This window comes from Tachyglossus aculeatus, chromosome 18 (genome assembly GCF_015852505.1).
Source record: "Tachyglossus aculeatus isolate mTacAcu1 chromosome 18, mTacAcu1.pri, whole genome shotgun sequence".
Lineage (NCBI taxonomy): Eukaryota > Metazoa > Chordata > Mammalia > Monotremata > Tachyglossidae > Tachyglossus > Tachyglossus aculeatus.
The window spans coordinates 11,491,186-11,514,908 of record NC_052083.1 but is presented as its reverse complement, the minus strand read 5'-3'; the positions used below and the strand labels follow the sequence as shown (position 1 = coordinate 11,514,908).

The following is a 23,723-nucleotide window of genomic DNA, read 5'->3' as shown; positions in this document are numbered from 1 at the left end:
TACTTTGTGCCAGGCACCGTACTAAGTGCTGGGGTGGATCATCATCATCATCAATCGTATTTATTGAGCGCTTACTATGTGCAGAGCACTGTACTAAGCGCTTGGGAAGTACAAATTGGCATCATCATCATCATCATCAATCGCATTTATTGAGCGCTTACTATGTGCAGAGCACTGTACTAAGCGCTTGGGAAGTACAAATTGGCAACATATAGAGACAGTCCCTACCCAACAGTGGGCTCACAGTCTAAAAGGGTGGATACGAGCAAACTGGGATGGACACAGTCCCTGTCCCACATGGGGCTCACAGCCTCGATCCCCATTTTACAGATGCGGTAACTGGGGCATGGAGAAGGGAAGTGACTTGCCCAGGTTCACACAGCAGACAAGTGGCAGCAGAGCTAAGGGACCAGGGGAATCACGGCCAAATTTTCCCAACCTCTGAGTGGCCAAATGTCTGAAGCTGGCCCGGGGCATGGTAAATCTGGTTTTTTTGCTTCCTGCCCAGCACAAAATGAGCGGACAATTTGATCATTATCTGGTTCATCTGGTCAGTGTGGACAGCCCAAATCAGATGATCACTACAAGCCCCCAAATGGCCCTGTCTACATGGACCAAACTAAGCTGATATCTGGCAGATCCCCACATACATCTGCGAAGATGATCGTAGAAATAGAGAAGCAGCGTGGCTCAGTGGAAAGAGCACGGGCTTTGGAGGCAGAGGTCATGGGTTCAAATCCAATTGTCAGCCGTGTGACTTTGGACAAGTCACTTACCTTCTCTGGGCCTCAGTTACCTCATCTGTAAAATGGGGATTAAAACTGTGAGCCCCATGTGATCACCGACTGATCACCTTGTATCCTCCCCAGCGCTTAGAAAAGTGTTTTTCACATAGTAAGTGCTTAACAAATGCCATCATTATTATTATTATTATTATCAAATAGTAGTAGTAGTAGTAGTAGTAATGATAAAAATAATAATACTGGAGTTTGCTAAGTGCTTACTGTATCATCAATCATATTTTTTAAGCGCTTACTATGTACAGAGCACTGTACTAAGCACTTGGGAAGTACAAATTGGCAACATATAGAGACAGTCCTTACCCAACAGTGGGCTCACTGTGCTCCTTCCAGCACTGTGCTTTTTCCACTAGGCCACACAGCTTCTCAGGAAGGGGAGGGAGCCATTACTGAGCTTTGTGTCCGTTATTTATCGGCAACAAAATGGTTCTGGGCGATTGAGCCGGTCACACCGAGTGTCCACGTGCGAGGCCTGGAACATTGAGGTTTTACCACACAATGCCACCTCTCTGCAAACACCTGCACTCAGTTACCCTAATCCCCTTCAGACATTCTTCAGCCAAGCTCCGCACGATTTGGCTTCCCTAGGCCTGCCACATAAATCAACTTCTCACACCCCCTAATCAAAAATTAATGAGCAGCTGCAATAGCCTCTGTGTCTGAGGCAGTAAATCTTTCACCCCTAAGAGGAAAAATCACAGCTCGTTCAAGCCTACTGAACCTTGTAGATCAGAGGAGAGAGGCACTGGGTTTTTTGATATTAGAGATGTTCCACATAACTCAGATTCATGCTATAAGACAATTTACAGCCACAACTCAAGAGGAGCTTTTCAGTTTGATAAACCATGAGGGAGAACACACTCATTAGCATGGAGTTAGTTTAATGATGGATGCTGCTGCCATGTCTAGTTTGATTGAGCTCTTGAGCTAGAATAGACGTGCTGGATGAACGCTGGATGAGGGAAGGGATAGAAAGTGAACAGAGGCCTGGATTTCTCTTTCACTCCCAAATCTAGGCTGTTCGTGCCCGGAGACCATTTCCCAGAATCATCCAGGTAATGTCACAGGTTGGAGGAAAGCTGCTAGGCTCATCTCTAGACTGTAAGCCCGTTGTGGGCAGGGAATATGTCTGTTTATTGTTGCATTGTATTCTCCCACGCACTTAGTACAGTGCTCAACACACAGGAAGTAAGCAATAAATATGATTGAATGAATGAATGAAAGGACTGAGTGGGGGAGTTCGTGCAATTTGGCCAGATTCAGAGTAGCTATTGGCCTTAATTAATTAATTAATTAATGATGGCATTTGTTAAGCGCTTACTATGTGCAAAGCACTGTTCTGAGCACTGGGTACAGGATGATCAGGCTGTCCCAAGTGGGGCTTACAGCCTTAATCCCCATTTTACAGATGAGGTAACTGAGGCTCAGAGAAGTTAAATGACTTGCCCAAGGTCACACAGCAGACATGTGGGGGAGCCGGGATTCGAACCCATGACCTCTGACTCCCAAGCCCGTGCTCTTTCCACTGAGCCACGCTGCTTCTCTATGGCCTTCCACGTGGAGAATTCACCAAAGGGATGCCCCCTGGATTGTAAGCTCCTTGAGGGCAGGGATTGTGTCTACCTACCAGGTTGTATCGATAAATCAGATTTACTGAGCGCTTACTGTGTGCAGAGGACTGTACTAAGTGCTTGGGAGTGCACAGTATAGAAGAGTTGGTGGGCACGTTCCCTGCCCACAACGAGTCTGTACGCAGAAAGAGCTCAGTAAATGCCCTGATTGATTGAATAGTCTGACATTACATGTGTTAATATACAAAACTGAATAATAGGACCTTTTGGACATTCCATTGCCACATCATAAGGTAAAATAATTCTCCTGAGAAGCATCGTGGCCTAGTGGAGAGAACATAGGCCTGAGCATCAGAAGGGCTTGGATTCTAACTCTGGCTCCGCCACCTGTCTGCTGTGTGACCTTGGACAAGTCACTTAACGTCTCTGGGCCTCAGTTTTCTCATCTATAAAACTGGGATAAAATGCCCGTTCTCCCTTCTACTATCCCGGCTCCGCCAATCGTCAGCTGTGTGACTTTGGGCAAGTCACTTAACTTCTCTGTACCTCAGTTCCCTCATCTGTCAAATGGGAATTAAGACTGTGAGCCCCCCGTGGGACAACCTGATCACCTTGTAACCTCTGCACTGCTTAGAACAGTGCTTTGCACATAGTAAGTGCTTAATAAATGCCATTATTATTATTATTATTATATTGTGAGCCCCGTGTGGGACAGGAATGGTGTCTGACCTGATTAAATTCCATCTACCCCAGTGTTTAGAACAGCGCTCCATACATAGCAAGTACTTAACAAATACCATAATAATTTACCACAATTATAAGTGCTTAGGTGACGCCAAGGTGCTGAAGTGGATGTTGTGGGGGAATTAGGGTGTGGGGATGAGAGATTCATCAGGGAAAGCCTCCTGAAGGAGAGGTGGCTTCAGTTGGGCAATATCTGTTATATCTGATTTAGTGTAAATTACCTACAAATGACAGATTCATTTTCTCATATGTGATTTGGTTACTTTATTACTAAATTTTGAATATAGAAGTTCTATTTATAATGGGACACCCTTTAATACCATTGTAGCTTTAAAGAAGGCGTCTATAAATAGGAGCTTCATACTATTTTGCCTTTTCATTTTCAAGTAACATCCTTTTCTATGATTAAGGTCAGAAAGAATACCTTACTGGACCTTCTCTTCTCTCACCTGGGCTAAGGGCAGACGCTGCATTCCTCGCATTGCATGAGAGTGGAAGCTAAGTGTCTAATCACTAAAAGAAGCCCCTGAAGCACCTTGAGCAGACGCTGCCTTCTGGCCTAGCCCTGCTTCTATCTCGACAAATCTTTCATTCCAACCACGCCTGACCTGCTACATTCTTTGTGGATCTTTTTCTCTGGGATCCTCCCCACCCTCTCCACCAACTACCCTAAGGCTCTAGACTCCAATTTGTCTGGACATGACTCCTTCTTACAATGGGCAGTTCTGCTCCCAACTGCCCAGAAGAGATCCCTACCACATTGATTAATCCAACTCCTTCCTAGGAAAAATTCCTGGGACACAGGGAGGGTTTCCTCTCCTGATTCGCCTTACAGCATGAGGGCTATCTATCAATAACAACAATAACTGTGGTATTTGTAAAGCACTTACTACATGCCCAGCACTCTACTGAGGTCATGGGTTCTAATCCCGGCTCCCCCGCTTGTCTGCTGTGTGGCCTTGGGCAAGTCATTTTGCTTTTCTGGGCCTCAGTTACCTCATCTGCAAAATGGATATAAAGACTGTGAGCCCTTTGCGGGACAGAGACTGTGTCCAACCCAATTTGCTTATATCCAACCCAGTGGTTAGTAAAGTGCCTGGCACATACTGAGTGCTTAACAAATACCACTAAATTATTATTATTATTGTTACTGTTAATAAGAGGTGGGGTAAATACAACATAATCAGGTTGGACACCATCGCAGATGGGACTCCCAGCCTACGAGGGAGAAAAGTTTATCACCTTCTCAGCAAGCCTTTTTGTTCCCAACCATTATGCCAGCTGATCAATCAATCAATTGTATTCATTGAGCACTTACTATGTGCAGGACACTGTGCTAAGCACTTGGGAGAGTACAATAGAAGAGAGTTGGTAGACATACTCCCCGTCCACACCAAACTCACCTCTCTGTTTTACCATACCTTCATCTGAAATATGGAGATGATGATGTCTGCCTCCCCCTCCTAGACTGTGAGCCTGTTGTTGGGTAGGGACCGTCTCTATATGTTGCCAACTTGTACTTCCCAAGCACTTAGCACAGTGCTCTGCACATAGTAAGTGCTCAATAAATACGACTGAATGAAGGAAATCCCTCAGAAATAGGAGTCCATGGTGAGGATTGAGAAAATTACCTTGCAAATGACCCCAGACCTTCTTTTGTTATAGGGAAGTGCAGAGGTCTGGATAGATTTATCCTATCATTATTTCTCATCCATTCCATTTGAGCAGGGCGTATAAATGTGCAATCAGCCTGAGGAGATTGGTGAAGCTCCTGGCTTCCAAGAATGACATCAACTTCAGAGCAGACGCAACTCATCCTTCACACCACACTGTAAATCTTCACTGCACAACACACTTTCTGGCTGCTCCTTACCCAAGTGGTAAAGCGAACAGTTTCATGGCCTGGAAGCTGATGGGATAAGTTCTCAATTTACAAGTTCCAAGAGACCCGTGAAACTCACACCCTACGAGGCGTGCGTCTCACAGTTCCCGTGGAGAGTAACATCTGAAACCACACACAGGAAAACCATCAAAAGGAGTCATCTGTATGGTTAGGGTTTTGTTCTCCAAATGTCCAGCGAGAGCTTCCTGATCAAAGGGCTCATATCGATGAAAGACATGTTGTCTGAAGTACAGCCATGACCGAAATTGTCAAAAGACAAACAGTTTCCCAAGATTGGGAGTAATCTAGGGAAGCAGCATGGCCTAGTGCATAGAACACACTGACTCTGGGAGTCGAGGACCTGGGCTTTAATATCGTCTCTGTCACTTCCCTGCTGTGTGACCTTGGGCCAGTCACTTCTTTGTGCCTCAGTTCTCTCATCTATGAAATGGGGATTAAATCTTACTCCCTCCTACCTAGACTATGAGCCTCATGTGGTTCAGGGACTGTGTCCAGCCTGATAACCTTGTGTCTACACCAGTGCTTAGAACCGTGATTGGCACGTAGTAAGCACTTAACAAATATCACCAAAAAAATGTAGACTGACCAATGCAGTTAGGGCCAACGCTGCTTTTTGTGCAGCCCCATGAAGCAGGGTTATTTTAGAGACTGGGGAATCCTTGAAACCATTCTACTTGATGTGCAGAACATCAAAGATACGAATCCTAACCACATTTTAGGAATTGTTCACCTCACAACCCAGCAAATTCTAACCTGGGTTTCATGAAGAAGAGGTCAATAGACTAACATTTCTTCGCTCAGCAAAATATTGCCTGAGCACTTAGTATACTGCTCTGGGCACAGCAGACACCCAGTAAATGATACTGATTAAATAAATGAATGAATGAAGACTCCATTGGGTTTTCCGCTCCTTAGTTCACATCTTTTGAGAGCACTCTTGAATAGTCAGAATCTAAACCATAGAACAGCATCAAGAACACTAATTCAGAACAATTACTCATTTCCCTATGCACATAGCAAAAGCAACTGGGGAGAGACCAAAATCAGACTTTTCCCAAGGTCCACGTTCTTCTCCTTACAACAGACTCTATCATTCACACGCAGGAGAGCAAGGAGTTAACTCAGATCTCTGTCTCTGGTAGCAGTCAGGCCCTACTTAGCATAATGCTGAGATGTTCCCGGTCAGAATTCCCAGGGTGCTGGGAGTTGGTGGCCTTTATCAGTCTGAGAAGTCACTGCTTTTGATGTAACAACAAGACAGGAGCCTGGGGTGAACTGACTTCTGTAGTGTTTCTATCCAACGGTCAAAAGTGGCCAATTATGCCTCTTCAGTGAATGAAGTGAAATTATAGTCTTGTCTTTCCAGAAACACCCAAATCCTATCAGACCACATCTTGAGTCCAATCTGGCCTGGCAAACCACCCGCATAAATCTAAGCAAAGAATCCGGGGAGCACATGGTATCTAATTAATACCTATGGGGGTGATAGTGGTCTAACCTGGCTGCTAACGTACTCACAAAACCCACTTGCAGTGGTGGGATTAGTCCAGTTAAGCCTGATGGATATCAAGATGGAGGAATGTAAATGGCCACCTACATCTCGAGAGGAATTCCAGAGGTTCGGGGACATAGACGCTCCTTAGGTTCTCCCCCACCCCCGGGAGCATTGTGGATGTCCATGGACGAGCACCCAAGGGGAGTGTCGGAAAGGCCGAGCGACAGCCCCTTGAGGATGCCCGTCGTTGGGTAGGGACCGTCTTTATACGTTGCCTGCTTGTACTTCCCAAGCGCTTAGTGCAGTGCTCTGCACACAGTAAACGCTCAATAAATACGATTGAACGAGTGACTGAATGAACACCGACCTTCTTTTCAAAAATGGAAGAGGTTGACCAGAGCCTTACCACTCGAGATGATTTTCCACAAACGCCGACATGGGGCTGATCTGCACGGTGTAAGTGTCATTGGCAGAATACTCAAACAGGCCGTAGTAAGGGTTGAAGAGCTCCTGGGACAAAAGGAAAAAGAACTCCCGGGAGGGCCCACTGTAGTCTAGGCTGCAAAAGAAGCAGAGGCAAAGAGAGACTTATTCTCAGGGGGTGGGGGGGTCCATTGGAGGTTCGGCTTCTAATAGAATTCCCCGTCACTTTCTGGCCATCCTTTCTAAAGATCTGGGTGGGGTTTGGAGGGAGCAGAGGTGAGAGAGGGAAGGTGAGGAACAGGCTTGAGGATTAAGATGGGAAACCTGAGGGGAGAATTTTTCTCCACCCCAAATAGGGAACTCCATAGATCTGGTCTTTTACCAGGGAATGTATGCTGCTACACCCAAGGGGGATGGAGGCATGATGGGGAATCTTCTGAAGAAGAGGACTGGAAAGGGAAAAGGCCCTTGAAGCTTTTGGAAATTTCCTCTTCCTGCCCTGGAAACGACTGTCCGGATATAGGAGGCAGAGGGAGCACATCGGTCACGGTTTCTCAGGGACCGGGAGGCCTGTTTGACTAGAAATGCAGGTTCCTAAGCAAAGCGGCGCGTGCCGGAGTCATGGTTTGGCATGGTCCCCTACCCCTCCTCTCCAACAAATGTGACGTAGAGCTTGTTCCGCTGGAGCTCTTTGCGGGAATAAGCCATCACCTGATTGAAGGTTCCCTCCAGCAAGTGGTCACGTCTTATGATGAGCCTGCAAAGAGAGAAGCCGCACGGAGAACCCTGAGGGGAACGATTAGATAAATCACCTGATGTTCCTCTGAGCGTCTGGGCCCTCCTGTCCTGTTCCGGGGACCAAGAGTTAAAGTGATGAGGAAAGCATCTGGGAAGACTCGGGGAAAATGAGTTTAGATGCCATTTCAGGACCTCGGAAAGGTGGAGAAGCCGGTACTACGGGGACTAGAAAGCCCTTTTACTGCTCTTCCTAATGTTTTCGGCTTTCCTTCGTTCAGGTCCTCAGTTCCAAGGAGAGCTCCTAAATAGGAGTTCGGGTTGGCTTTAGGTGAGTGGACCTTGTCTTAGAAAAAGACATTCTAAAGTTGCAATAAATTTCACCTTAAAAACAGCTAAGGGAAATGTTGAATCAATCAATGGTATTCATTAAGCACTTACTGCATGCAGAGAACTGTACTAGGTACTTGGGAGAGTACGGCATGACAGAGTTGGTAGTTGAAGGCAAAATTGTTCTTCTCAGGATGTCTGGGTGCTGCTCACTTTCTCTACACTTCTCTGATAATAAATATGCTCATTGAAAGCAGGAAATGTGTCTACTAACTCTGTTATATTGTACTCTCTCAAGCACTTAGTACAGTGCTCTGCTTATAGTAAGCACTCAGGAAATACCAGTGATCGATTGATTCCTTCCCACAGAATCTGGGAGATGCGCACGACCCAGTAAGGTAGTTCCGAGTCGTTGGAGCTCCGGGGTTAGAAGCTGGGTGAGAAAAGCCAAGGACAGCTCCAGCTCTAGTAAAACATGAGGCAGTTTTGCAAATTCTCACAGAGCCATGGACTAAAAATCTAGACAAAATTGGGTCAGGTTTATGCCAGGGATAAGCAAAATTTCATGAAAATGGGGGACAAAAAGGCCCCACGGTCGTGCCCACCTATCAAACAGAGCTGGTGAGCATCTTCCAGGCTACTCATCTTTTGGGAATCTGAAGTTATTTTGAACCTGTGGACAAGCTCAATCCGATCCGTCCTTCTGAACAACGGCTCCTCCTTAAAGTACTCACTTGATTTTACCCGGACCTTGACCAAATCCTTTGGCTTCAAGTTTTCGGTAGAAATTTCGGAGCTTGGCCTCAAAGTCTCTCCTGTAGGGTGAGGGGGCCCTGATACTGGCTCGCTGCAGGCCTGTTAGAGGGGGAGAAAACACCGTATTGCAGGATTAGACTGTAAGCTCCTTGAGGGCAGGGATCAGGTCTACCAACTCCACTGTACGTTTCCAGCCAATCAATCAATTGGTGGCATTTTTGAGCACTTATTATTAATAATAATGATTGTGGTATTTGTTATGCACTTACTATGTGCTGAGCACTGTTCTAAGCACTGCAGTAGATACAAGGAGATCAGGTTGGAGGCAGCCCATGTCCCTCATGGGGCTCGCAAACTCGACACCCATTTTACAGATGAGGGAACTGAGGCACAGAGAAGTGAAATGACTTGTCCAAGGTCACACAGCAGACATGTGGCAGAGTTGGGATTAGAACCCATGACCTCTGACTCCCAGGACTGTGCTCTTTCCACTAGGCCATGCTGCTTCTACAGAGCTCTTGTAAACCTTTGGGAGGGCATAATACAACAGAGTCGGTAGACATTTTCCCTCCCCACAGTGAGCTTACAGCGGAGAGGACTGAATACTTAGTACAGTGCTCTGCACATGGTAAGTGCTCAATAAATTCCAGTGACAGATTGTAACAAGAGACAAGCTGTTACAATTTGTTTCTTCTGTTTTTCTCATCCCTCCAGAGACGGCAGCTTTTCTGATTGCAGAGCTGGACAGGTTTTGCTATTGGAAAATGCCTCAAGAAAAACACTTTCACCCTTTCTGCTTGTAAATATTTTTCCTCGGTTGTCTCTTAATAATGCCTTACCAACCCCGGTAAGTATCCAGTTGTCCTTGACTAGGAACATTTAGAGGGCTGTGCCCTTGGAAATCAGCAATTAATTAACACGTCTGAGACCAGCCCCTCTGACAATCTGGAGCAGGAATAAGAAATAAGCATGACCGTAACGCAATCATTGGAATGGCAATAAGTGGAGTATGCCCCATTGCTCCCAATACTACCGCTACTTATTCCTTGAACGCATGAGAAACCCTTTTGCCATTAAACTCAGAGTTATTCTTCCTACTACCTTATTCATTCTTAAAACAGGTGTGCGTCAACTTGATTCATTCTCGGTGGAATGAACTGCCACTAACCGAGGTGCAAAACTGACCCAAAGTCTCAGGCTGCTTCAGGGCCCGTTACCTGGAGAGTTTTGCGGGGAGGAGCAAGGTGAACAGCGAGGAGAGAAGCTGTATCCTGGGTGGAAAGCGGCCTGAAGGGGTATGTAGGACATAATCTCTTCTTCAAAGAGGCTGCAAGGAAAGGACACGTGACTTTATCCACGACAGAAGAGGTTTCAAGGGCAGGGATTGGGCAGCCTGTCCATCTTGGTTAGATCAAGGTGTCAGCTCACATTAAGGAAACTTCTGGCTTGGCCAGCATTACTCCCACCACCTCATCCTAGGGATGTTCCAGCTCCAGGCCCGGGAATCCCCTAGATGCCCAGCTTTAATTACTAGGGACTTTCTCTACTCAACACATTTTCTAACTCAGACATAACTTCTTCCATTGCGCTGGTGGGTGGATGCTGGAGGAAAGACAATTCTACAAAGGAGTATTTCAAGACCTGAAAGCGGAAAAAGCCTGTGCCTGGAAGTCGGAAGACCTGGATTCTAATCCTGGATCTACTATTTGCTTGCTGAATGACCTTGGGCAAGTCCCTTAACTTCTCTGTGCCTCAGTTTCCTTGACTGTAAAATGGGGATTTGATACCTGTTCTCCCTCCTACTTAGGCTGCGAGCTCCACGTGGGACAGGGACTTTTTAACTTGTATCCACCCCAGCGCTTAAAACAGTGCTTGACAAATAGGAAGTACTTAAGAAATACCGTAATTACAATTACCTCAGCAGTATTACTAAATCTGCATCACAGGACAATTTTTCAAGCCCTTGAGTACCCTCTGTCCGAATGTAATGGATTTTCTCCCTGCAACATCCAGAACAGAAAAAAAAAATCAAAACTAAGCAGAGGAATAAATCTTTTATTGATCTTCCCCTTTCCTCTCCTCCATAAAGCTGGAAATACAGAATCCTAGTACACAATTAGTTTCCAAGCTGGCACTGCCCCGTCTCTTAAACGAACAACTGTGTTTAAATCATTCTGCTACCCCACTCTCCAAACAGAAAAAATCCACTAGTATTAAGACCACTTCTCCCTCCTACTTGGATTGTGAGTGCGATGTTGAGCAAGGACTATGCTTCACATGATTATCTTCCCCAGTGCTTAGCATATATAACCCTTGGCACGTAATCAGTACTTCACAAATGGTACTTATGGAGTGTTTATTGTGTGCATAGCCCTGTACTAAGCGCTTGGGAGAGTACCATATAACAGAGTTGGTAGACACATTACCTACCCACAAAGAGTTTATGGTCTAGAATACCACAGTTGCTATTTTACCCAGAATTGCTTCTCCTTTCTAGCATGCACAAGAAAGACCTCAGCTTGTCTCAATTAAATTACTGTTCCAATATGAACATAAGTCCTGACTTCTCTGTTTCATTTCATAGACATGGTGCCCAAGACAAGGGTGCTTTAAAGGATTCAGGCTGTCAGTGGTGGACTGGGAAAGCAAGCCCAGGACTACCAAGAACCCATTCTGGATGTCTTTGCCCAAATTATGTTAGAAGACAGCATGGGCAAATGGTGTAACTGATGGACTCCAGGCCGTAAACTCATTGTGGAGGGGGAACATGTCCACCAACTCTGTTATATTGCACTCTCCCATTGATTGATTGACTCATGTCTCAGAGTGGCAAAGTATGTAATTCAGGTTTGAAAAGTTTAGAAAAAGGGTGGTGGCTCTTTTTACCTCCAACCAGTGGCGGATATACTTCCTGGTCTGTCTCCCCACACCCACTAACCCAAGGTACCCAGACATTCTGAGATACTCCCGTCCCTCCACCCTGTACATCCCCTCTCCACTTTAGACTATTTGCTTTCAACGTGTTTTAGTTCCAATTTGCTTTCCTGACATTATGCAGTTCTTAAAATCTTGTTGTACAAGGTGAGGATTCAATTGTATTCTCTTCTCTAAAGGAGATAAAGGGGTTTGCTTTCCCAGAGGATCCAGAGCTCATACTTTAGGAGTGAAAAGAGAAAAAAATGTGTCAAGAACATTAAAGCAATTTCAGTGAAGGCACAGTTTGAGTTTGAAGACATGGCTTTTTTTCGCTTTTAATCTATTAACATACTTCACACCAAAATTAGGCCCTGAATGGAATAATACATTAGTAACCTTTCCAGAAACTGGCAATGGGAATGGGAAGTGAACAGGAAGATGATTTTGCTGTAATTCAAGGGCTTTGACCTTGCTATGAAAAGTCCCCGGGGTAGCAGTTTTGTCTAGTGGAATCCGAGGACCATGGTTCTAATCCCAACTCCGCCACTTATCTACCATGTGACCCTGGGAAAGTCGCTTAACTTCTTGGTGTCTCAGTTCCCTCTCCTGCAAAATGGGGATTCAATACTTCTTCTCCCTTCTACTTAGGCTGTGAGTCCCATGTGGGACCTGATTAGTTTGTGTCTTCCCCAATGCTTAGCATATTGTAAGCCATTCAGTCAGTCAGTCAATTCTACTTATTGAATACTTACTGTGTGCAAAGCACTGTACTAAGTGCTTGGGAGGGTACAATATATCAATGTAACAGACACATTCCCAAACAAATATCACAATTATTACTGTGGTCATTTCTTCACATTTAGATGTAAAAACCTCTCCCAGAACAGGAGTGGACCACTTACTATACCTGTTCTCTTTGAAGTATTAATAAACCAAAGGGTTCCCCAGTGATCCAAAAGGGGAGCCATTATTTTATTATTCATCTGCAAGATGGGGCAGTTGGTGTTGAAGATTGTGTGCATGCGTAATCATATCTCAGGATAGCTTGAAATGGTCTGATTTCCCTGGAAGCCAGAGCTAGAATCTCATCAAGTCCTCAAGGAGGGCAGTGAGGCCTAGTGGATAGAGCATGAACCTGGGAATCAGAATGATCTCAGTTCTAATCCCTACTCCGCCACTTATCCGCTATGTGACCTTGGGTAAGTCACTTCACTTCTCTGTGCCTCAGTTACCTCATCTGTCAAATGGGGATTAAGACTGTGAGCCCCACATGGAACAACCTGATTACCTTGTATCTACCCCAGCACTTGCACTTAGAACGGTGCTTGGCACATAGTAAGCACTTAGATACCATCATTAATGTGGCACAGGTGTGTATATAGATACAATTCTTTTTATTCTGATGGCATTGACACCTGTCTACTTGTTTTGTTTTGTTGTCTGTCTCGCTCTTCTAGACTGTGAGCCAATTGTTGGGTAGGGACCGTCTCTATATGTTGCTGATTTGTACTTCCCAAGCGCTTAGTACAGTGCTCTGCACACAGTAAGCGCTCAATAAATGTGATTGAATGAATGAATGAAAGTTCTTACCAAATACCATAAAAAAAGGGAGATTGGGAATGAGCAGCCCGCCACACTGAGCGTTGCCATCAAATGAACCCTGCTGCCTAACTGACTGGGTTGGGAAATAGGGAATTTAGAATCTGGCTTTCTGACTGTAGACTGGAAGCTCATTATAGGCAGGGAATGTGTCCGTTATATTGTATTCTCCCAAGTGCTTAGTATAGTGAAGCAGCATGGCTCAGTGGAAAGAGCACAGGCTTTGGAGTCAGAGGTCATGGGTTCAAATCCCGGCTCCGACAACTGTCAGCTGTGTGACTTTGGGCAAGTCACTTCTCTTCTCTGTGCCTCAGTTCCCTCATCTGTAAAATAGGGATGAAGACTGTGAACCCCCCCGTGGGACAACCTGATCACTTTGTAACCTCCCCAGCGCTTAGAACAGTGCTTTGCACATAGGAAGCGCTAAATAAATGCCATTATTATTATTAGTGCTCTGCACACCTGACTTTCTGACTGACTGCCTGAAAGGGTTTGGCAAGGTGCTCTGGGAGTGGGGCAGATCTCGGTTCACAGAAAAGATGAACAGACACCTACCTGAGTGCGTGGTTTCTGGCCAAGCTGGGCTGGCGCTCCTGCAGCATCTCAAAAATGTTCGGCTGGCGGAGAAACGCCACGATCTTGTCATTATAAGCTGAAACAGATGGAAACAAAACAGCTCCATTTCATCTACAGGCTAGAAAGACTTTCTGGGGAGACAGGAAAAATTTGAATTGAGGGGAGATCAGGATTTATTCAGGAGTCTGGGGGTGGGGAGGCAGAGGGGGAACCCTTGCCTTGTGTTTTTCTAGATTTTGGTATTGATCGTCAATGGCATTTACGTGCAGAGTATTGTACTAAGTGCTCGGGAGAGTACAATACAACAGACTTGGTTGTCACATTCCCTGCCCACAACTTTCTACTGCTTTAGACCTTTGAATTCAAGGGTGTTGTCTAAACACCCATTTAGATTTAAATCAGTGGTTATAATAATAAATAATAGTGATGGCATTTATTAAGCGCTTACTACGTGCAAAGCACTGTTCTAAGCGCTGGGGTGGTTGCAAGGTGACCAGATTGTCCCACGGGGGGGCTCACAGCCTTAATCTCCATTTTACAGATGAGGTAACTGAGGCACAGAGAAGTTAAGTGACTTGCCCAAAGTCACACAGCTGACAATTGGTGGAGCTGGGATTTGAACCCATGACCTCTCACTCCAAAGCCCGTGCTCTTTCCACTGAGCCATGCTGCTGGTTATATTCTGATAATATCCGCATTTATATTAAGATAATTGATTTAATAATAGTGGCAGACTGTAAGCTCCCTGTGATCAGGGATTGCATTAATTAACTCTGTTATTGTGCTTTCCCAAACACTTAATACAGTACTCGCCACAGTAAGCACTCAACAAATGTCTTTCATTCGCATTTGTTAAGCACTTACTATGTGCTAAGCACTGGAGTAGGGAAAAGATAATCAGATTGGACACAGTCCATCTTCCAAGTGGAGTGCACAGTCTAAATGGGAGGGAGAACAGATATTTTATCTTCATTTTATAGATGAGAAGAGCTGAGGCACAGAGAAGTGAAGTGACGGGCCCAAGGTCACCCAGCAGGTAAGTGGTGGAACCAGGATTAGAACCCAGGCCTTCTGACTCCCAGCCCTGTGTTCTTTCCACTAGATCACCCTGCTGTCCTTAATCATTTATTTAGATATTATCTTAATACTGCCTGAATTGACGAGGAATAAGATCTCCTTCTAAATGGAGCTGGGAGAATCTTCTTCTTTCTCCCCCGCCCTCCGCGGCGCATGGCTGAGCCCATTCAAATGACTGAATCCACCTTCAGCCATCTTCTCACGGACCAGTTGTACATTCCAGGAAATTCAGAGAAATCCTTCTCTAGGCACCTCTTCCTTCGGAGATGTGGAGCAGGCCTTCCGGCTTTAGAGAAAATGAGGGGGTGTTTGTGTGTGTACATGCACGTTGGTTGAGAGAGAACAGGTCGCAAGAAGGAATACAGGGAGAGCAGTGAATCCCGACTTAAACCTGGAGAAATTAAGGCCAGGAAAATGATGGTCAGAGGAGCACTGACAGTATGTACCCAGAGGTAACGTCTCATGGTGATGTTGGTTTCTGATGGCAGCTACCAGGCTGTGACCCGGCCTGGCCAACAGAGAAGCTCCGCGGTTCCGAGAGACTTCTGAGGCCTGGAGAGAAAAGAGAGACGCGTCATGGTCGAGATTATGTCATCCCCTGATCTTTAAATTTTTCTTCGAAACAAATAAAAAAACAACCCTTCAGGGAACACAAGGTTAATGATCCTAATGAGCAAATGCCTGGCTTATTTTCTACAGAGGAGATCCAGTTTTGCAAAACCACACTTGAAGTTTGGGGGGCGGTTAGGTGGGAACCACCTTGTCTCGCATTCCTGAGGACCAGCTGAAATCAAATGCTCCGTTTCGTTGGTGCAGACAGGCTAATCGATCAGCCGGCCAATTTTATTTATCGAGTGCTTATTTGGTGCCGGAGCATTGTTCTAAGTACTTGGAAGAGTCCAATACAGTTGGCAGACAAGGACTCTGCCCACAAGGTGTTTACAGTCTAAAGGGGAGACAGACATTAAAATTAATTAGAGATGAGGCTATGTCTTCAACCTCTTCAAATCCATTCAAGGAAGAACTTGGAAAATACAAACTTGAAATTGAGAGTACAGATGTCACAACCTCAATCAATCAATCAATCATATTTATTAAGCGCTTACTGTGTGCAGAGCACTGTACTAAGCGCTTGGGAAGTACAAGTTGGCAACATATAGAGACGGTCCCTACCCAACAGTGGGCTCACAGTCTAGAAGGGGGAGAATAGACCTGATAGACAGCAAGCTATTTGAGGACACAGATCATGTCTACTAATTCCCCAAGTACTTAGTACAGTACTCTGCACAAAGTATTCTCAATAAATACTACTGACGGATAATTGACCCAAGGATTGACCTTTGTAAGATGGTTCAAATGAAAAATCAATGAAAAACCAACCCTAAAGTGACATTTTTGAGAAACGGAATGTGCCCAAATTCTACCCTTTCTAAAGTTTTCTAGACAGTAAGCTCACTGTGGGCAGAGAATGTGTCAGTTTATTGTTGTACTGTACTTTCCCAAACCCTTACTACAGTGCTCTGCACATGGTAAGTGCTCAATCATCATCATCAGTCGTATTTACTGAGCGCTTACTGCGTGCAGAGCACTGTACTAAGCGCTTGGAAAGTACAAATTGGCAACATATAGAGACAGTCCCTGCCCAACAGTGGGCTCACAGTATAAAAGATCGAATGAATACAATTGAATGAATGAATAAAATTGCCAAATTCTGGCCAAGAGACAACTGCAGCCCAACCTTCAGCACAGGAGGCAAGCAAGTGGCTCACAGGCCCGAGTTGAAGCAATTTTCTTTCTGAAGTCCATGTGACAGTAAAATATGTGCCTTCAAACCATCGCTCTGATGGTCAAAATCACTGATGAGGTCTGCGGGGAGTAAAACCAGCACTCCTTTGGAAAAATAAAATACTGAACCCACAAGTTCCTTAAGAGCTTAAAGGCGGGCTTCTTTTCCATCTAATGAAAGGGAGATTTGCAAATTGTTCTTTTTCCAGTCATTTTTATGGTTGGGAGGAGCCCTGTTAGCTGAGGAGTTAATAATCGATTTTTCCTTTTCCGAGGGGTTGCAGCCTCAAGCATGGCTCCTATTTGGTTGATGGAAGAAGGCTTGGGACTGAGGCTGCTGAGGATTTAAATTTTTCTTATCTGTTCAGATTCAGGTCTTTTAATGTGAAAATTTTTTTCTTACATGTTTCTATTCCTGTTTCTCATTGCTTAACCTTAGGGGGAAAATTCTGGCTTGTTTTCTCAGCGACAGAAACAGTTTTTTTTCTCTGCTGGGGAACAATTTCTCTTTTCTGGGTGCTGCCATTCTACCCTTTTTCACTGCCACAGTGAGAAGGCACAAAGAATAGGCACTTAAAGAAAGGCAGATACTCGTGAGAAAAAGGTTACAAATGAACAAGTCTAGTGGCATTATTCATTTCATCAGACACTTGAAGTTTTTTAGAGCTTCCCAAGGCAGCAGAGGGAAGAGAGGGCAGGATTGGGAACGGGTGAGAAAGTACAAGATGCAGTCTATCATTCAGGCAGGTGTTTTTATTTTAGAATTTCTGGAAAAAATTCTAAGATAGGGCCAGTATATAAGCTCCAACACCTTAGTTTTGGCTGCACACTTCCTGGCAACCTGGTTTGTGTATTGTGGTTCAGACCCCAAACAGATTTTTTTCCATCAGCTAAAGACCTAAAAAATACACTTGCTCAATTATGGTTCAGCATCTGTATCAGGGACAAGGTGCTTTTAATCACAACAGTGCTTCTAGAGCTCATCAGACAAAAGGCTTCACTAAATGTTATATTCTAAAATGTTAGCACCTAGCCTGTGGGTGGTTATAGCTGGAGTAATATTAAGAAAATTTTTCCAGACTGCCAGGTCCTTGTGGGGTGTGAACATGTCTAGCACTTAGTACAGTGCTCTGCACACAGTAAGTGCTCAATAAATACGATTGAATGAATGTCTACCAACTCTGTTGTACTCTCCTGAGTGCTTAGCACAGTGCTCTGCCCACAGGAAATGCAGATTGAATGCAGATTCTCCTTGATGTTGTTACAGAGAGGCACATTTCCAGGCCTTTCTTTCCCTGGGTTTGCAAAAAGTCAAAATATTCATTAACCAGCCAACTCGAATAGGCCCTGAAGCTAGCAGCTAAAAATGTTTTGTTAATACAAATCTGAAGATGTTGTTCCTTTCAGAAATGATACCAACTTGAATACTTTAGGACTGTTTACAGGTTTAAGTTCTAAATCCAAGCTCTAGAAGACACTAAATGGATGCCAAGGTTTTTTTTTGTTTTTTTTTACCAAACAACAGTTTTTTACACATGGCTGGATGCAGGGAAAGAGACAGTCTTTAAAAAGGTAAAAAAAAAGAATTTCTGCTTTTTCAAAGAAGTTGGGCAATTAAAATGAAAACACAAATGAAAAAGGACATAACTAAACAAAGTAGGCTGTTCAAAATACCAAGAGTAGGACATACAAGCTTTTTGGTGGTATTTATGTTGCCAACTTGTACTTCCCAAGTGCTTAGTACAGTGCTCTGCACACAGTAAGCGCTCAATAAATAAGATTGATTGATTTATCAAGTACCTATTGAATGCAGAGCATGGTACTATATTCTTTGAAAGAACACCAAAAGCAAAACACACATTATTCAATGGATGGGTGAGATAATTCTAGAGAAAATGGTCTACTGAAGTAAGAAAATGTTATTTTAATTTCCCAACAGTTCAGCAAATATCCTTAATGTTTCATTCTGAAGGGCTCATTTGAATTGCATTTTGAATAGTATTTTAAAACCCATTATCTCTTCTGCTTTAAACATTTCTAGAAATTTGAGCAGTCTCAGGAAACATATATAGTTTGACTAAATAAATGACCTTCTCGTGATAAAATTTTAAAATCTAATCCAGTTCAAGGTTAAACTCAAGTGAATTCTCAAAGAGCACGGAATGAAGAATGTGTTTTCAGCTTTGCCTGAAAGTACATTCTGCCCTTTAATCCATAATAGATATTTGGCATTTTCTTGAAAAAGTGATAACGAAATGGATGGAAAGGAAGATGTGTCTTCTAACTGTGAGGGGTTTTAGATCAACTCACACACACCCTTCGTTGCGGTGAGGATTTATTTAAATTTGAAAGATCCCAAAAGCTCCAAGTCATGGCTGAACCTCTCACTCCACAACTACAGCATAAGGAATTGTAAATTACATGGTACAAAAGGCTAGCCTGGGCCTTAATTGGCATTGTGGAAATTAGTGGTTTTCACTTGGGGTCCGCCCGGAACTCCTAGGAATATCTCTACCGCAAAGTAAGCCAACAAGGTGGGGAAAGTCACAAAAACAGAAATGATGTCTTAAGTGGCAGATTTGCCTCCTGAATTTTTCCATTTCCCAGTCCCGGCCTTTCTGGGACTCTTCAGTCCTGGAGCTCACTACAGAATCTCCTTCATCATTGGATAGAGTGGATGGGCACTGTCCTAAGCGCTGGGGTAAATACGAGTTAATCAGGTTGGACACAGTCCCTGTTCCACATGGAGGCTCACAGTCCAAGTAAAAAGGAGTAGGATTAACTCTCCACTTTACAGATGAGGTAACTGGGGCACAGAGAAATTAAGTGACTTACCTAAGGTCACACAGAGACCCATGGCAGAGTCAGGATTAGAACCCAGCTCCTTTGATTCCCAGGCCCACACTCTTTCTACTAGGCCACCCCGCTTTACTAATAGTTGTGGTATTTGTTAAGCACTTCCTAGGTACCAATCAATCAATCAATCAATCAATCGTATTTATTGAGCACTTACTATGTGCAGAGCACTGTACTAAGTGCTTGGGAAGTACAAATTGGCAACACAAAGAGACAGTCCCTACCTAACAGTGGGCTCACAGTCTAAAAGGGGGAGACAGAGAACAGAACCAAACATACCAACAAAATAAAATAAATAGGATAGAAATGTACAAGTAAGATAAATAAATAAATAAATAAATAGAGTAATAAATATGTACAACCATATATACATATATACAGGTACTGTGGGGAAGGGAAGGAGGTAAGATGGGGGGATGGAGAGGGGGACGAGGGGGAGAGGAAGGAAGGGGCTCAGTCTGGGAAGGCCTCCTGGAGGAGGTGAGCTCTCAGCAGGGCCTTGAAGGGAGAAAGAGAGCTAGCTTGGCGGAGGGGCAGAGGGAGGGCATTCCAGGCCCGGGGGATGACGTGGGCCGGGGGTCGATGGCGGGAGAGGCGAGAGTACCAAGCACTGTACTAAGTACTGGGGTAGATATAAGGTAATTGGGTTGGATATAGTCCCGGTCCCACACAGGGCTGACAGTCTTAACCCCCATTTTACAGATGAGGTAACTGAGGCCCAGAGAAGTTGTGACTTGTCCAAGATCACACAGCAGACAAGTGGCAGACTTGGGATTAGAAGCCAGGTTCTTCTGACTCCATGGGCTCAGCACGGAGGCAGTTGGTATGTAATAAGAGCTATTTCTCTTTTTGGGTGCTGACTGTTCTCATCATCAAGGAGCGTTCTGATGTTCTACTGTCACTTTAATGCACCATCTGAGACACTGTTGCCCCTTTCTATTTCCTTTTAGTCATTGCGTCAAAAGATTCGCATCGTTAGATTTTCCTCTTCAATTTAAACTTCGGGTAGCTCATTTTTTATCCTGGCCCTCAGTGACTGGAAAGCTTTGATAGACTTACTGAATGATATTGCCTGTCTTATGATTTATTTCCAAAGTTGCTTACACACATATAGCATGAGTATGTACAGGCCCGTGTAGAACCAAGTTCATTCATTCAATCGTATTTATTGAGTGCTCACTGTGTGCAGAGCACTGTACTAAGCGCTTGGGAAGTACAAGCTGGCAACATATAGAGACGGTCCCCACCCAACAGCGGGCTCACAGTCTAGAAGGGGGAGACAGACAACAAAACATATTAACAAAATAAAATAGAGTAAATTTGTACAAATAAAATAAATAAGTAAATAAAGTAATAAATGCGTACAAACATATACAGGTGCTGTGGGGAGGGGAAGGAGGTAAGCTGGGGGGGATGAGGAGGGGGAGAGGAAGGAGGGGGCTCAGTCTGGGAAGGCCTCCTGGAGGAGGCCAGGAGGAGGCCATTATTCAACACTTGTTGAATAATGGGGAAAGCCAGGGAAGGGAGAAGGTAATGGCACTTACTGAATGCTAAATGGTAATAGTACTAAGTGCCAAGCACCGGGATAGATACCGGACAATCACATTGGACACAGTCCTGGTCCCAAATGGGGATCACAGTCCAAGAGGGCCCTGTTTTATAGATGAGGAACTGGAAGCACAGGAAGGTGAAGTGAAGGCCTCAGGAAGGCCTCAGGTTACAAGCAGGCAAATGCGGAAGAAGAGACTAGAACCCAAATCTTCTGACTCCCAATCCATGTTTTTTCCACTAGGCAGAAGGTGGCAGTGGAGACTGTAAGCTCGCTATATCAATCAATCAATCAATCGTATTTATTGAGCGCTTACTGTATGCAGAGCACTGTACTAAGCGCTTGGGAAGTACAAGTTGGCAACATATAGAGACAGTCCCTACCCAACAGTGGGCTCACAGTCTAAAAGGGGGAGACAGAGAACAAAACCAAACATACTAACAAAATAAAATAAATAGAATAGATATGTACAAGTAAAATAAATAAATAAATAAATAGAGTAATAAATATGTACAAACATATATCCATATATACAGGTGCTGTGGGGAAGGGAAGGAGGTAAGACGGCGGGGATGGAGGGGGGAGAGGAAGGAAGGGGCTCAGTCTGGGAAGGCCTCCTGGAGGAGGTGAGCTCTCAGTAGCTATAGCCAGGGAATGTGCCCATTTATTGTTATATCATACTCTCCCAAGAGCTTAGTCCAGTCATTTGAAGCAGCATGGTTCAGTGGCAAGAGCCCGGGCTTTGGAGTCAGAGGTCATGGGTTCAAATCCCGACTCCACCAATTGTCAGCTGTGTGACTTTGGGCAAGTCACTTCTCTGGGCCTCAGTTACCTAATAATAATAATGGCATTCATTAAGCGCTTACTATGTGCCAAGCACTGTTCTCAGATGACTTACCTCATCTGTAAAATGGGGATTAAGACTGTGAGCCCCTTGTGGGACAACCTGATCACCTTGTATCCCCCCAGCGCTTAGAACAGTGCTTTGCACATAGTAAGCGCTTAACAAATGCCATTATTATTATTATTTGAGGTCTATCGAAAGAGCTGTGATCTGCAAGGTAGATTAATCAGTCAGTGGTATTTATTGAGTGATTACTGTGTCCAGAGCACTGCGCTAAGTGCTTGGGAGGGTACAACAGAGTTGGTGGACATGCTCTCTGCCCACAAAAAGCTTAGAGTCTAGCGGGGACAGCCAAGAGGTAGGAGAAGAGATGGATGAGAAACCAAACTTAGCATGGCTTCAGGCATCTCCTTGTTTTCCTTCTTCCCACATATGAAAGGTGATTGGTCCCTTGGAGCTTAACTGTGGCATGCATTTCCTCTCTCCTCCCCTTTATTATTCATTCATTCATTATTATCATTCATTCATTATTATCCCCCCCCCCCCCCCTTTTAGACTGTGAGCCCACTGTTGGGTAGGGACTGTCTCTATGTGTTGCCAACTTGTACTTCCCAAGCGCTTAGTACAGTGCTCTGCACACAGTAAGTGCTCAATAAATACAATTGATGATGATGATGATGATATTATATTATTCATATTATTCACTATTCATTCAATCCATTCAACCGCATTTACTGAACGCCTACTGTGTGCAGAGCACTACACTAAGTGCTTGGAAAGTACAGTTTTGCCATCCCAGCACAAACTCACTTTGGGTAACTAGGGAGATAGTCAACCTTGAAACTCCCAGGACTGGGTTGCTTTGCCACATATTAGAGGGCTTAGGTCCCAAGGCCCCCCAAAATGACCATCTGCTGACAAGAGCGCAGGTGACCGCAGCTCACCCGAGCGATCGGAATTACCTCGCCAGCGCTGTAGCTCCGGAGTCGCTGGAGGTGCTGCCGGTGAGTCAGGTGATTCGGAAGACGCCCGTTCTGAAGCGGGATCCGGGGGTCGATGAAAGTGGTGGCTCGACTGTTGTGGTCAACGAAGAAAGACTGCAACCAGAAGACACCCAGGGGGTGAGGAGGAGACTCCTGGTTGAAACAACCAGAAACCTAGCCTGCTGACATTTCCTTGAGCCTGTTCCCTGTGGATCTAATGCCCCCCTTGCCCCACGTGTGGGATATCAACAGTAGCAGGCCGTAGGTGTTTATTCTACTCACTTGTACCAATAAAAAAGGGAAAGTTTGTTGACCAGTTTGCTTAAGAAAGCTAAAGGCAAACAAGTAAGAGTGGAACCGTGGGATTTCATCTGGAAAGAGCACAGGCCTAGGACCTGAGTTCTAACCCCGACTCTTCCACGTTCCTGCTGTGTGACTACGGGCAAGTCACTCAACTTCTCTTTGCTCCTTTGCTTTGCTTCTCTTTACTCATTTGTAAAATGGAGATTAAACACCTGTTCTCCCTCTTATTTAGACTGTGAGCCCTATGTGGGCCCTGGTTAGTTTGTACCTATCCCAGCATTTAGTACAGTGCTAAGCTATGGGGAAGCAGCGTGGCTCAGTGGAAAGAGCCCGGGCTTTGGAGTTGGAGGTCATGGGTTCAAATCCCGGCTCTGCCGCTTGTCGGCTGTGTGACTTCGGGCAAATCACTTCACTTCTCTGTGCCTCAGTTACCTCATCAGTAAAATGGGGATTGATTGTGAGCCCCACATGGGACAAC

The 23,723-nt window shown here is 44.7% G+C and overlaps 1 protein-coding gene across 3 annotated transcripts in view; it reads right to left on the bottom strand.

Annotated features, from left to right (window-relative positions):
- The window catches only part of HECW1 (HECT, C2 and WW domain containing E3 ubiquitin protein ligase 1), a 189,723-nt gene that overhangs the window by 33,376 nt on the left and 132,624 nt on the right, over positions 1-23,723 (bottom strand). For all 3 annotated transcript variants that reach the window (XM_038760176.1, XM_038760177.1, XM_038760178.1), the window contains 8 exons: positions 22,922-23,056; positions 15,372-15,477; positions 13,828-13,924; positions 10,674-10,757; positions 9,975-10,084; positions 8,736-8,856; positions 7,580-7,693; positions 6,920-7,072 (listed from right to left, as the gene is read on the bottom strand). In XM_038760176.1, the coding sequence (XP_038616104.1) occupies positions 6,920-7,072; positions 7,580-7,693; positions 8,736-8,856; positions 9,975-10,084; positions 10,674-10,757; positions 13,828-13,924; positions 15,372-15,477; positions 22,922-23,056 (920 nt within the window). The remainder of the gene's footprint in view (positions 1-6,919; positions 7,073-7,579; positions 7,694-8,735; positions 8,857-9,974; positions 10,085-10,673; positions 10,758-13,827; positions 13,925-15,371; positions 15,478-22,921; positions 23,057-23,723) is intronic.